The sequence below is a fragment of the Bufo bufo genome, chromosome 7 (genome assembly GCF_905171765.1).
Source record: "Bufo bufo chromosome 7, aBufBuf1.1, whole genome shotgun sequence".
NCBI classification, from domain to species: Eukaryota; Metazoa; Chordata; class Amphibia; order Anura; family Bufonidae; genus Bufo; species Bufo bufo.
The window spans coordinates 193717595-193732534 of record NC_053395.1 but is presented as its reverse complement, the minus strand read 5'-3'; the positions used below and the strand labels follow the sequence as shown (position 1 = coordinate 193732534).

At 43.0% G+C, this 14940-nt stretch overlaps 1 protein-coding gene across 1 annotated transcript in view; it reads right to left on the bottom strand.

Annotated features, from left to right (window-relative positions):
* Positions 1–6797: 6797 nt before the first annotated feature.
* The window catches only part of SLC38A11 (solute carrier family 38 member 11), a 69304-nt gene continuing 61161 nt past the window's right edge, over positions 6798–14940 (bottom strand). Inside the window, exon 13 of the mRNA XM_040440284.1 lies at positions 6798–7135. Coding sequence (XP_040296218.1) covers positions 6863–7135 — 273 coding nt within the window. The 3' untranslated portion in view covers positions 6798–6862. The remainder of the gene's footprint in view (positions 7136–14940) is intronic.

Sequence of the window (14940 nt, the reverse complement as noted above, 5' to 3'; positions counted from 1 at the left end):
ATTGCTTAACTCATTTAGTTGCATTTAGATAACATGTCTCATAAAGCATGTGTGTTAACCCTGCTACATCCGGATATATATTGTGACACAGTGAGAGGTTTTGTCTGGGAAAACAGGTATTTTCCTCCCAGCATGTGCTGATGGGCTGATTGACAGTCAGGTGAGGTCAAATACCGGACCTGATTTTAAGTGCCGGTCCGGGTTTTGGCAGCACCTGGCTGTCCTTAAATAGGCAGCTGGGCTCAGAAGCCAAGTCTCTGTGTTGGGATCTGGGAGCCTTGTGTCTGGATGAAGGCTTGCTACCTGTTTGGCGTGAAAACAGGTTGGTGCTGCTATCAGCAAGGACTCTTTGAGGCAGAATTGCCACATGGTGTGAATTACCACCAACACCGCAAGGTGACTTTTTGTTTGAATATGACTGCTTGTTTTGTCACTTGCCTAAAGTGTGAATAAAACACTAAACTGTTTGATCCAAAGAACTTGGATGGTTGTTGCCTCTATAAGGCGTCCGCTAATCCTGTCTACCAGAGAGAAACCCCACAATATATACTGTATACCGGTACATTTATATATAATTATACACTCATCAACTGTAATGTTATATCCACTCATTGATTATCTCAATACAATGAAACCTGTTAGGGGATCAAACTGAAATTGTGATGGCTAGATGACTGACAACATCAGAGCATCTCCAAAATGGCAGGTCTTGTGCATTCTTCCTGGTAATGCAGTGATTAGTACTTGCCAAAAGTAGTCCAAGGAAGAAATGTTGTATGTTGCACCAGTGACTGGTCATAGTTGGCCAGGACTCATTGATGTGAAGGATAGCCGCCTGGTCCGCTCCAACAGTAGAACTACAGTAACACAAATTGCTAAAAACTGCTGCTCACATCTACTGTTACCTGTCTGTGTACTGCTGAATCAATAACATCTTTTGACTTAGAATTGTAGAAATATCAATGAGCAATAAAATTAAAACCATAGTTTAATTAATACAAAATAAGAAGTAGAATTAAAGAGATCCTTCAATCACAATTTTTGTAAATATTCTATATAATGTTTTAATTTAAAAAATATGATATCATTATCATGGATATCATTTTTTGAAGTCACTCCCTGTATTGTAAGTCTTTTCCTGGATTTTTTACTTCCTTTTTGTTTGGATTTTAAGCATAGCAAACAGTCTGGCCTAAAGGGAATCTGTCACCACATATATCAGCATTAATCCAGCTGACTGTAAGCGTGGGTTCACATGACGTTTTATGTCTCCTTTTGACGTATACGTTAGAAAAAAAGGATACAAAAACGCAGAACACCACGTTCTTGTATCTTGCACAGTCCGGTAAAAAAAATGTATGTTTTTTTTTTTTACAATGGTAAAATAAAAATCATATGTTTTTTAATTTTTTACAGTGGACCTCTATGGTGAAGGATCCGACTGTATGGCATCAGTCTAAAGGCATCCATTTAACATATACGTTTTTTGTATACGTTAGACAGGTGGAAAAAACGTGACGTGAACCCAGTCTAATGCTGTTGGTCGAATCTCCATAGGTGGCTGCAATGTTAAATAACTATATGCTCTATATTATGTAAAGTAGCCCCTTGGTGCAATGAGGGCAGTGCCATTGCACCTCATTGCATCCAGAGGCTTTGCTCCCTGTCTCCTATGCTGCGCGCCCACCTGTCACGGACGTTCCAGCGACAGGTGGCAGGAGATCTGTGAGACTGGCAACACGTGGTTTGATCTGACATGTTTTCCATTTGGATCAAATGACGTATGTGTTGTTTCTGGTGCTTGCCACACCTTCTTTCCACAGGTGTGGTTATTAGGGTCATTTTACCTTCTCTATTTATAGTCGCTTCTCCCACAATGCTGTTTGGACCTTTGGATAGATTGTGGTTGGATCTCGGCTGAGTTCCTGGTGCTTCCATAGCCTCTTTGAAGTTAAGTCTTTCCTTTCCCTTTTGTATTTTGTTTTGGTTCTGTGTGTTGCATTTCCCTATTGTTTGTATTAGGCCTGTAGGAGACTCCTGTTCATCCTTCCTTTTAGAGGAACAGGTAGTCTCGTCCTTGCCATTAGTACCAGGGTCCTATAGGGCTTGATAGGACTCTAAGTATTCCTACTTATGAACTGACCTTTGTTCATACTGGTAGTCAATCAGGATTTTGGTTAGGGTTTTCACTAGGTGTCCATTTTCCTTCCCTAGTTCTCAGGCCTGATTCCGCCCTTTCCCTCCTATGCTCGGTGTGGTGTTTCCCTCCCACACCGAAGCATGACGCCACCGCTTTGACTGACAAGTCAGGCCATGAAAACATATTCATGCCTGGCACTGAAACCTCGTGTGAGCACATTCTGCCAGGAGGCGCCGTGAGCCCCATCCCTGTACAGCATGTGTGCTGTACAGCATGTGAAGCTTCCGCCCGGCAGTGTGTTCGGTGACGTTTTACTGGCTAGGGCAGCTCTAAATCACACCCATCAGTGCTGGTGACGTCACCGGGCTTCCTGGCAGCCCCATGAAAAGCCACTGGATCTCCAAAATTTAGATTTAGCTCAGGGCAAAGGAGAGCATCGGTGCATGAACTGCTCCGATGCTCAAGTCAGGGGGGCTGCCTGGGTAAAAATGGGGGTATGTCCGGGTTCAGCTCTGAACCCGGACAACCCCTGTAAGGTTTCAGGGCCAGGCGTAAATATGTTTTCAGTGGGGGTTGGCAAAGGAGACAGGGAGCCCTTTGGTGCAACAAGGGAGGGTCCCTCCCTTGTTGCACCAAAGGGCTAATTTACATATTACAAAACAGCTATTTTCTGAACATTGCGACCACCTACTGACATGGGACCAACAGCATTACATTCAGCTGACAAGTGCACATCTCACATGTCAGCTGGATTAATGCTGATATATGTGGTGACAGATTGCCTTTCATTTTTCTCAGCTCTTCACTGCAACCAGACAGAGCCCCCCTGTAATGACTCAATTAGAGAATCACACATTACATTAATCAGTGCAATGCTCCTCTGTGAGCATCTTTAACTAGGCCTATTAAGAGAACAATAGAGTTGTCATACTATTGTCCCAATTCTATGTCAACTACTATAATAAGGATTACCATGCAAATAACATCTTCCCTTCACAGCAGCAGTAAACTGACAATGGATTGCCTTTCTATATTAGAGGTCTTATCATTTATATTCCCTGCTACAGAATAACAGTATTTTGTATATAATTTTGAACGGCATAGTACTGCCATAATTAAAAGCTAAAACTGTCATATTTTTTTATGAATATTGAGTTAAAAGAAATACCCCTTTCTGATGGACATGTCCCTTTTATAAACAGGGTCAAATTTCTGAAAATAAATTGAGTCCTGATACGAATAAAGCTGTGTTCATATTACAAAGGAATGGATAAATATGATGGTTGGCCAAACCTTGCTTATTATTGCTGGTCTATTCACAGAGCGGTGTTCCTTTCCTCTTCCTCTGGAACTTCCTAAATATTACTGGTTGTTGCTGCCTGGAATTTCCTTTTATCCAGCTTAAATGTTAAATGTATTGTTGTGGTCTATCTAATGAGTTACCTCTGTAGGCTCACCATTCATTAATGTCCTACAATTAAACTGACACCAAGGGGGTCATTTATTAAGAGCGGCGTTTTAGACACCGGTTTTAATAACCCCTATATCTGGTGGTGGATCTGCTGAAGTTATGAAGAGCGCCAGTCTAAATGTAAGCCAGCTTCCGAGCTGACATTTAGACCATTTTCTGCACCTAAAACAGGTATATATAAATGATGAATAAGACGGGCCTGCCGACCCATCCCCGTCCCCACCCATGCCATGCCCACTTTTTTAGACCTGCAGTGAGCGGGGGAAAGTCACAGATTGTGGAGCAACCTAACACCATCTGTGCCTGAAATATGCCTAATATAGGCATATTTCAGTATAATAAATGACCCTCCTAATCTTTATCATTATACCCTTATATACAAGTTCCTATTAAGCATGGCGCCTCATCAAGTTGACCCAACAATCAGCTGATTCAATTACTTCCAGGCTATAGATTCTCCTTGCAACAGCCCCATTGTGAAGGCATAGGACCATTTTTTCTTCATGTAGTCTGGTCAAAGATGTGACTGGACCTCTGGTTTTACTTTTAGATATTATTTAGCCCAAGGAAAGAGGACACGTTTTGGGAAATGCTTTATATAAGAGTATAGTAAACCAATAATCACACTGTTGAGCATAATGGTTTGTCATGGTGACAGAGCTGTGAGATGGGGAAACAGCACTCATTGTTTGAACACTATTTGTGTGGATTAAATTAAATGTTTTGGACTGACATTCTGCTGTTTGGCCACAAGATGCCGCTGTTTCCTAATACAGCTACAGACTGCATATATATCTCCATATTCTTGAGAGAGGTGGGGTTTTACACAGAGTCTGGAGAGGAGAAAACGAAAGGCAGCCATCTTAGAGGGAGGTAAAACGAAGGAACTGTGTGAGCAGAGAATCTGACGGCATCTAGGTGTGAGAACATCCCTCAGTGACCAGAGCTGCAGCAAAGTGAAGCTGATCGTGTCCAAGACCCTGATCCTGCCCAGAGGAAGGAAGATTGCTGCCAGGAATGCTGATGAGAGCAGAGGAACAAAGCTACATACACTGCGGTACCGCATGCTTGTTGGAGAGGCATATGTTCTGTTCAGAGTCACCAGCGTAGGCAAAGCAGACCTGGGTCGGTAAGATCGTGCACGCACCTCATTACAATGTTGGCGCCTAGAGACTGAGACCAGGCCTGTAGTTAGTTAGGGTACTTTCACACTAGCGTTATTCTTTTCCGGCATTGAGTTCTGTCCTAGGGGCTCAATACCGGAAAAGAACTGATCAGTTTTATCCTAATGCATTCTGAATGTAGAGCATTCCGTTCAGGATACATCAGGATGTCTACAGTTAAGTCTTTTTGACTTTTCAGGACGGAGATAATACCGCAGCATGCTTTGGTTTTATCTCTGTCCATAATTCCGGAACACTTGCCGGAATGCCGGATCCCGCATCCGGTCCCGAGTGTTTCGGCAAAACGGATCTGGCATTGCGGTCTGCGCATGCTCAGACCGAAAAAAAATTGAAAAAAATAATTGCCGGATCCGTTTTTCCGGATGACACCACAGAGACGTATCTGGCATTTCAATGCATTTGTCATATGGATCAGGATCCTGATCCGTCTGACATATGCCATCAGTTTGTGTCCGTATTGCCGGATTCAGCGGACGGAACTGCCTGCCGAAATCCTCTGCCGCAAGTGTGAAAGTACCCTTAGTTAGGGTTAGTGTTACTACTGTTTATCGCAAGAACTCTATAACTTAAAGTGACATTTCACATTGGAGAGCTGATAAAACTCTCAAGCCAGGCTAGAGTTTTTGCTCAGGAGGAATACTCAGGCACGTGCTACAGGACCACTTATGGGAGGGGGAATACTTTAGTACTTGATAAGATTGTAAGCTGTTGTGCTGCACCGCAGGCTAGCTCCTACCACATACCCATACAGTGGTCCTTGTTTTTAGGGTAATAACAGGTAAGGTGTGGCAGTTTAGTTGAGCCCGCCAGTAGGTAAATTAGTGCACTTTCTCCCTGCATCCATAAGAGAGTGCTATGCTGTGCAGCACAAGGGTCTCAGCCTTGGGGCTGGGTGTATGTAAATGTATTGTATGTTCTCAGCATTTGTGAGTGTGTTTAATGCCACATTTAAGTAAAATTCTGTTTTGGCAAAAGCTGGTGTTGGGGTTTCTTTCCTCGTTCGTGACTTCACTGTATTCTGGGGAGCCCACCCCGGTACACGGCTTACAGAGCAACAAGTAAAGAAACAATCAATTGTGTTTTGCTGATGGAAAATGAATCAAATCCACGTATATGTACATACAGCATGTTAAATAATTTTGCAAATTACTAATTTTAATGTTGGAGAAATTTCCTTAAAGGGCATCTGTCAGCAGATTTGTACCTATGACACTGGCTGACTGGTTACATGTGCACTTGGCAGCTGAGGACATCTGTGTTGGTCCCATGTTCATATGTGTCCGCATTGCTGAGAAAAATTATGTTTTAGTATATATGCAAATGAGCCTCTAGGAGCAACGGGGGCGTTGCCATTACACCTAGAAGCTCTGCTCTCTCTGCAACTGCCACGTCCTCTGCACTTTGATTGACAAGTCCAGGCGGTGATAACATTATCACACCAATTTTTACTTTATGGAACTGTTTAACAGATGAAGAAGGAGCGTGGAGGTGGTAAATGCCATTAGAGATGTGCCCTTTAAGTACTGACTAAAAAGAAGGCCTCAAGTGATCCACTTAAAAACCTCATAGGACATGCACTTCCATGTGTAAATGTTGCTTCATTAATTTGTAAGTTGCTACATTCATTTTTGTTTATATGAGGTACAGTAGGAGGAATTACCGCAGCCCTTTACTTCCTCCCTGCTGATGTCAGCTGCAGGAGCAGACAGATAAATAATGGAGCAATATAGCTAAAATAGCTTGAATATGTGTTTGTCGAGGAAACTTGCTATTTAAGAAAGTAATGCGATCACTGCAGTCTATGAGTCAAACCATGTGTAGGAGCAAATGAAGGTGTGGTAAGCTAGAACGCTTTTGGAAACAGGGACCAGGACCGGGCTGCAGCGCCAATGTACTTGTAATACCAACAACATCAACTTCCTAAACATGATTATCTTGGTGAAGCTTTTATTTTTCACTTGAAATATCCTTTAACATAAAACATGTTTAAAATACACCCAAAGTAAGTAGAATTCATACATACAACTTCATAAATGAAATCAATGCATATGGTGCGGTAATGCAGAATTATTTTATTTCCGATGCATTCCTGTGGTATAAATGTGATACAGGAACATCAGTACGTGTAGAATTTGAGAAACAGTAAAACATTTCTTTTCCGTGACTACATTCCTGTGGATATAAAACGGTCATAGAAAACCCTACTGGCATTATCAGTATACCAAGCAGAAGGATGAAGCAGGGCATGGCATTGCTGATGTGGTACCAGTGATCCGACGAGAGCTTCAAATAGCAAGCGGTAGGAATAATGAAGACGAGAGGAGTCGCGCTGAGAAGGCCCTGCATAAAAACAGAGACATGTTAGAAGGAATTCAGATTTTGTGATAGTTTTAAATATTAAAGATGGTCCCAACCTACATTTTACATTCATTTATCTAGTATGGCACAGGGGCCGCGTTGCTTGCTTTTCCAAAATGTGTAGGTGAGTCCCAGACAATGGGTAGATCTACCAGACTCCAGGAAGGTTGGACTCTTCTCCTGCATGGATGCCTCCTATGAATGCTTGCACTACAGATTTCTTCTTGCCGAGTCTATACTATATTAAGATATATAGGAGTTTGTGGTACAGACTACAGGATAGGCACCCAGATGCTATCACTATGCATTCAGTTTTTTTTTGCGGAACCATTGACTTGAATGGAGCCACGGAACGTGATTTACGGGCAATAATAGGACATATTCTATCTCTGAACGGAATGGAGATACGGAAAAGGGAATGCATACGGAGTACCTTCCGTTTTTTTTGCTGAACCATTGAAATGAATGCTTCTACATACAGACCACAAACAGAAACTGCAAAAACGGAACGGAAAGGGAATGAAAATACGTTCGTGTGCAAGAAGCCTAAGAAAGAGAAAAAGAGTAAGGCCTCTTTCAAACGGGCGTTGCGGGTGACGTGCAGGAAAAGATGCGGGTGCCTTGCGGGAAAATGCACGATTTTTCCCCGCGAGTGCAAAGTGTTTTAATGCGTTATGCACGCGCGTGAGAAAAATCGGCATGTTTGTTACCCAGACCCGAACCTGGACTTCTTCACAGAAGTTCGGGTTTGGGTTAGGTGTTGTGAAAATTGTATTATTTTCTCTTATAACATGGTTATAAGGGAAAATAATAGCATTCTTAATACAGAATGTAAAGTACAATAGGGCTGGAGGGGTTAAAAAATATAAATAAAAATTTAACTCACCTCATCCACTTGTTCGCGAAGCCCGGCTCGTCTTCTTTCTTCTTCTTTGAGGACCTGGGAGGAAAAGGACCTTCGGTGACGTCACTGCACTCATCACATGGTCCATCACCATCGTGAAGGACCATGTGATGGATCATGTGATGGACCATGTGACGAGCGCAGTGACGTCACCGACGGTCCTTTTCCTCCCAGGTCCTCAAAGAAGAAGAAAGAAGACGAGCCGGGCTGCGCAAACAAGTGGATGAGGTGAGTTTAATTATTTTTTTTAACCCCTCCAGCCCTATTGTACTATGCATTCTGTATTAAGAATGCTATTATTTTCCCTTATAACCATGTTATAAGAGAAAATAATAAAGATCGGGTCCCCATCCCGATTGTCTCCTAGCAACCATGCGTAAAAATCGCACCACATCCGCACTTGCTTGCGGATGCTTGCGATTTTCACGCAGCCCCATTCACTTCTATGGGGCTTGCATTGCGTGAAAAACGCACAATATAGAGCTTGCTGAAATTTTCATGCAACGCACAAGTGATGCCTAAAAATCACCGCTTATGTGCACAGCCCCATAGAAATGAATGGGTCCGGATTCAGTGCGGGTGCAATGCGTTCACCTCACACATTGTGAAAGAGGCCTAAAGGGGTTGTCTCTCACATCAGCAAGTGGCATTTATCATGTAGAGAAAGTTAATAACAGGTCCTTACTAATGTATTGTGATTCTCCATATTGCCTCCTTTGCTGGCTTGATCCATTTTTCTATCACATTATACACTGCTCGTTTCCAGAAGTTACGACCACTACTGAAGCACAGATATGAGGGGGTGAGGACGACCACCAGAGAGCACAGCACGGCCAGCACTGCTGCATTGCCGGGTGGTCGCAATCCCTGGAAACGAGCAGTGTGATGGAAAAATAAATCCAGGCAGCAAAGGAGACAATATGGACAATCACAATACATTAGTAAGTGCCTTGTATTTACTTTCTCTACATGATAAATGCCATTTGCTGAAGTGAGAGACAACTACTGTACTTTTAAGGGTTTCTACCACCAGATTTTGAGATTTTCCGCTGACTGACACTAGCGATCTTGCCAGTGTCTGCACCACCTAACCGGGCTCTTGTATCACCTTTGTCTGCTGCCGTTAAGCTTAAAAACATACTTGTATTGATATGTAAATGAGCCTCTAGGTGCTATGGGGGCGTCTTTTCAGCACCTAGAGGCTCCGTCTACTCACTATTTCTGCCGCCCACCGCGTCCCTCCAGCCCGCCCCGCTCCTCTTGATTGACAGCCAACCTCGCTCCATCTCGAATTCCAGCACCTGCGCCGTGCGCTTCTATATTCGGCGCAGGCGCAGTGACTGTCGGACCGCTCTCTGCGCCGGTGTAACGTTACTTTACCCTACTTCGTGAGATTTCCCTACCTCCTAACTTCCGCAGAGTGAAGGCAAAAGGGCCAACAAGTGCTAAGCATATCTCTGGGAAATCCTTCAAGACTGTTGGAAGACCATTTCAGGGGACTACCTCTTGAAGCTCATCAAGAGAATGCCAAGAGTGTGCAACTACCTACTGGGCCGTAATATTTCCCTACTGAGGCTCTCCGGCGCATGCGCAGTGTCCCGGTGTGCAGCTGAACTCCGCTGTGAGATTTTCCCTAAACTGTCCTTTTGCGCATGCGCAGATCGTCAAAACTCAGGAACGCCTCCTCACGTCATTAGCGGTGCGACCGGAAGTTAGGAGGTAGGGAAACCTCACGAAGTAGGGTAAAGTAACGTTACACCGGCGCAGGGAGCGGTCCGACAGTCACTGCGCCTGCGCCGAATATAGAAGCGCACGGCGCAGGTGCTGAAATTCGAGATGGAGCGAGGTTGGCTGTCAATCAAGAGGAGCGGGGCGGGCTGGAGGGACGCGGTGGGCGGCAGAAATAGTGAGTAGACGGAGCCTCTAGGTGCTGAAAAGACGCCCCCATAGCACCTAGAGGCTCGTTTGCATATCAATAAAAGTATGTTTTTAAGCTTAACGGCAGCAGACAAAGGTGATACAAGAGCCCGGTTAGGTGGTGCAGACACTGGCAGATCGCTAGTGTCAGTCAGCGGAAAATCTCAAAATCTGGTGGTAGAAACCCTTTAAGCTTAGGTCCTTACAAGCCTCCTTTCCCCATTTCCTGTTTGAGACAGACTATTTGCTAGGGACATTCTGCTTCACAGCCCATTGAAAAGACTGTAATTGTTCTCCACCAACCTGTGTTCAGAAATAGATATTTTTTTTCTAGAAACAATGAGGCGGAGAACCTCTTTAAATTACATAATACTTTATACAATGTAACACTGTAACAAACTATACATTGATAGTATAAATAAATAATGATACCAATACATACATTGGGGGACATTTACCAAATCTGCTCTGCCTGTTTTGTGGCATAAAAATGTTGCAAGTGATTTTGTGTGCAAAATTTTGTGACTTTCGTTGAGCTGCTGCAACTTTTTGTGAGCTGCACCTTCCGGCAATGCTTTCAAGTTGGTCAGATTTTGCCAGTAGATACATTTTAAGGCCTCTTTCACACGACTGTATGGCTATTTCAGTGTTTTGCGGTCCGTTTTTCACGGATCCGTTGTTCCGTGTTTTTGTTTCAGTTGTGTTTCCGTTCCGTTTTTACGTTCCATTTTTCCGTATGGCATACAGGGAGTGCAGAATTATTAGGCAAGTTGTATTTTTGAGGATTAATTTTATTATTGAACAACAACCATGTTCTCAATGAACCCAAAAAACTCATTAATATCAAAGCTGAATATTTTTGGAAGTAGTTTTTAGTTCGTTTTTAGTTTTAGCTATTTTAAGGGGATATCTGTGTGTGCAGGTGACTATTACTGTGCATAATTATTAGGCAAATTAACAAAAAACAAATATATACCCATTTCAATTATTTATTTTTACCAGTGAAACCAATATAACATCTCAACATTCACAAATATACATTTCTGACATTCAAAAACAAAACAAAAACTAATCAGTGACCAATATAGACACCTTTCTTTGCAAGGACACTCAAAAGCCTGCCATCCATGGATTCTGTCAGTGTTTTGATCTGTTCACCATCAACATTGCGTGCAGCAGCAACCACAGCCTCCCAGACACTGTTCAGAGAGGTGTACTGTTTTCCCTCCTTGTAAATCTCACATTTGATGATGGACCACAGGTTCTCAATGGGGTTCAGATCAGGTGAACAAGGAGGCCATGTCATTAGATTTTCTTCTTTTATACCCTTTCTTGCCAGCCACGCTGTGGAGTACTTTGACGCGTGTGATGGAGCATTGTCCTGCATGAAAATCATGTTTTTCTTGAAGGATGCAGACTTCTTCCTGTACCACTGCTTGAAGAAGTTGTCTTCCAGAAACTGGCAGTAGGACTGGAAGTTGAGCTTGACTCCATCCTCAACTCGAAAAGGCCCCACAAGCTCATCTTTGATGATACCAGCCCAAACCAGTACTCCACCTCCACCTTGCTGGCGTCTGAGTCGGACTGGAGCTCTCTGCCCTTTACCAATCCAGCCACGGGCCCATCCATCTGGCCCATCAAGACTCACTCTCATTTCATCAGTCCATAAAACCTTAGAAAAATCAGTCTTGAGATATTTCTTGGCCCAGTCTTGACGTTTCAGCTTGTGTGTCTTGTTCAGTGGTGGTCGTCTTTCAGCCTTTCTTACCTTGGCCATGTCTCTGAGTATTGCACACCTTGTGCTTTTGGGCACTCCAGTGATGTTGCAGCTCTGAAATATGGCCAAACTGGTGGCAAGTGGCCTCTTGGCAGCTGCACGCTTGACTTTTCTCAGTTCATGGGCAGTTATTTTGCGCCTTGGTTTTTCCACACGCTTCTTGCGACCCTGTTGACTATTTTGAATGAAACGCTTGATTGTTCGATGATCACGCTTCAGAAGCTTTGCAATTTTAAGAGTGCTGCATCCCTCTGCAAGATATCTCACTATTTTTGACTTTTCTGAGCCTGTCAAGTCCTTCTTTTGACCCATTTTGCCAAAGGAAAGGAAGTTGCCTAATAATTATGCACACCTAATATAGGGTGTTGATGTCATTAGACCACACCCCTTCTCATTACAGAGATGCACATCACCTAATATGCTTAATTGGTAGTAGGCTTTCGAGCCTATACAGCTTGGAGTAAGACAACATGCATAAAGAGGATGATGTGGTCAAAATACTCATTTTCCTAATAATTCTGCACGCAGTGTATACTGTATAAGGGTGCATTCACACATCTGTGTGTGTTTTGCGGATCCAAGGATCCGCAAAACACGGACAGCAACAATGTGCGTTCCGCATTTTGCGGACAGCACATTGCCGCCACTAAGAGAATATACCAATTCTTGTCCGCTATTGCGGACAAGAATAGGACATGTTCTATTTTTTCCAGGATCTTAATTGCAGACCCGGAAATGCGGGTCCGCAATTCCGGATCGGGGCCGCACGTCGTGGGGCCCCATAGAAATGTATGGGTCCGCAATTCCGTTCTGCAAAATGTGGAATGGAATTGCGGATGTGTGAATGGAGCCTAAAGTAATTACATAAAAAAAATTGGGCTGGGCATAACATTTTCAATAGATGGTTCCGCAGAAACTAAACGGATACGGAAGACATACGGATGCATTTCCGTATGTGTTCCATTTTTTTGCGGACCCATTGACTTGAATGGAGCCACGGAACGTGATTGGCGGGCAATAATTGGACATGTTCTATCTTTCAACGGAACGGAAAAACGGAAATACGGAAACAGAATGCATACGGAGTACATTCATTTTTTTATGCGGAACCATTGAAATGAATGGTACCGTATACAGACCGTATACGGAACGCAAAAACCGGCCCACAAAATGGAAAATAAACGGTAGTGTGAAAGAGGCCTAAGTCATATTTAGGAAGTGTGACTTTTTAAAAATTTTCTAAAAAGTTGCAGCCAGCCACAACTCCATGCCAAGTAACCCCCAAGTGCACTTTTATTGTAATAGGTGCAACAACATTGCACTTGTGGCAGGTTTATAAACACCGTGCCCCATGTTCATAAATTTGGCGCAGGTTAGCATGGCATCTCCACTTGGAAAACTGACTTCAAATACACCTGCAATGATAAATTCCCCCCTATTATGTTTATAAGGTTCATAGTTCTTATAGAATACGGGTGAAACTTGAAAAATTTGAATATTGTGCAAAAGTCCATTTATTTCAGTAATGCGAAGTAAAAGGAATCGCATTAATGCAGCTTAACATTAGAATTTTGTGAAAAGGTTGAATATTCTAGGCTCAAAGTGTCGCACTCTACTCAGCTAATTAATCCATACCCCCTGAGCAAAGGGGACCTCAAAATTGTGACTTTGGGGTTTCATAAGCTGTAAGCCATAATCATCCAAATTATAACAAATAAAGGCTTGAAATATCTCGCTTTGCATGTAATGAGTCTATCTCAAGTGTTAGTTTCACCTTTTAAGTTCCATTACTGAAATAAATGAAGTTTGCACGATATTCTAAATTTTTCGAGTTTCACCTGTATATTGTCCAAGAGCTGTGATATCTCTGCTAGTTTTATGGTGTCCACAGTATTAGCACTAGGACCCAGGAGCCTCTAGCTGTGTCGCTACAGCGGTATAAATGCTCCTTTTCATAGCAGACCTCATACATTATAATTTAAATCCACTTAATTTTAGTGCCCGGCATGTCCCTAGTAAACCTGCAGCGCAGCCAAAAATTCCTGCATTCGCACCGCCTGTTATATTTAGACAAATCCCATATTTATGTGCAGATCCCAAGGGGTATATTACGAGGGAGTATAAAGTTCCGGTCTGCGCCAACCCTGTGAATGCTGGATTAACCCCTTAGCGGACAGACTGTTTCGGGGCCTTAATGACCCTTTGTGTGGTTTGTTTTTTTATCTTCACATTCCAAGAGCCAAAACTTTTTTTTATTTTTCCATCAACACAGCTGTATGGATGAGAGTTTGTTTTTTGCAGGTCAAGTTGTAATTTTTAGTGACACCGTCTTGGGGAACATATGATGATTTATGAAACTTTTATTTTATTTTTTTTATTTTTTATTTTTCCGTTTCTTTTTTACACTGTTTACCATTTGGGATCAGTAACATGATGATTGTAACATTTCTATCACAATCAGTGCAGCGATACCTACTATGTATGCTTTTTTTTTTTTTCAGTAAGAAAAAGTATTTTGTAAAGAAAACAGAATTTTCACTTGGGATTTTTTTCTTCCAGACTTTCATACATGGCAGACCCAGAGGCACATCTTGATCAGTGGAGTGACAGGAGTATAAGGTATTAAAATAGATTAAGGGGCATCTGTCAGCAGATTTGTACCTATGACACTGGCGGACCCATTGCATGAGCGCCTGGCAGCTGAAGGCATCTGTGTTGGAAATTTGAATATATGCAGATGAGCCTCTAGGAGCAACGGGGGCGTTGCCGTTACACCTAGAGGGTCTGCTCTCTCTGCAACTGCCGCGTCCTCTGCCCTTTGATTGACAGGGCCAGACGTTAAGATGTTTACACTGCTTGGCCTTGTCAATCATAGTGCAGAGATTGCGACAGTTGCAGAGAGAGCAGAGCCTCTAGGTGTAATGGTAACGCCCCCGTTGCTCCTAGAAGCTCATTTGCATATATTAAAACATCATTTTTCTCAGCAATGCGGGCACATATGGACATGGGACCAACACAGATGCCTTCAGCTGCAAAGCGCACATGTAGCAGGTCAGCCGGTGTCATAGGTACAAATCTGCTGATAGATGCCGTCTAAGTACCCGCTTCTCCTGGCACAGGACACCAATGCAACACATAAGGCGGCTATTGACATCCAATAGCCAAATGATTGTTTCTCTCCCTACTCCC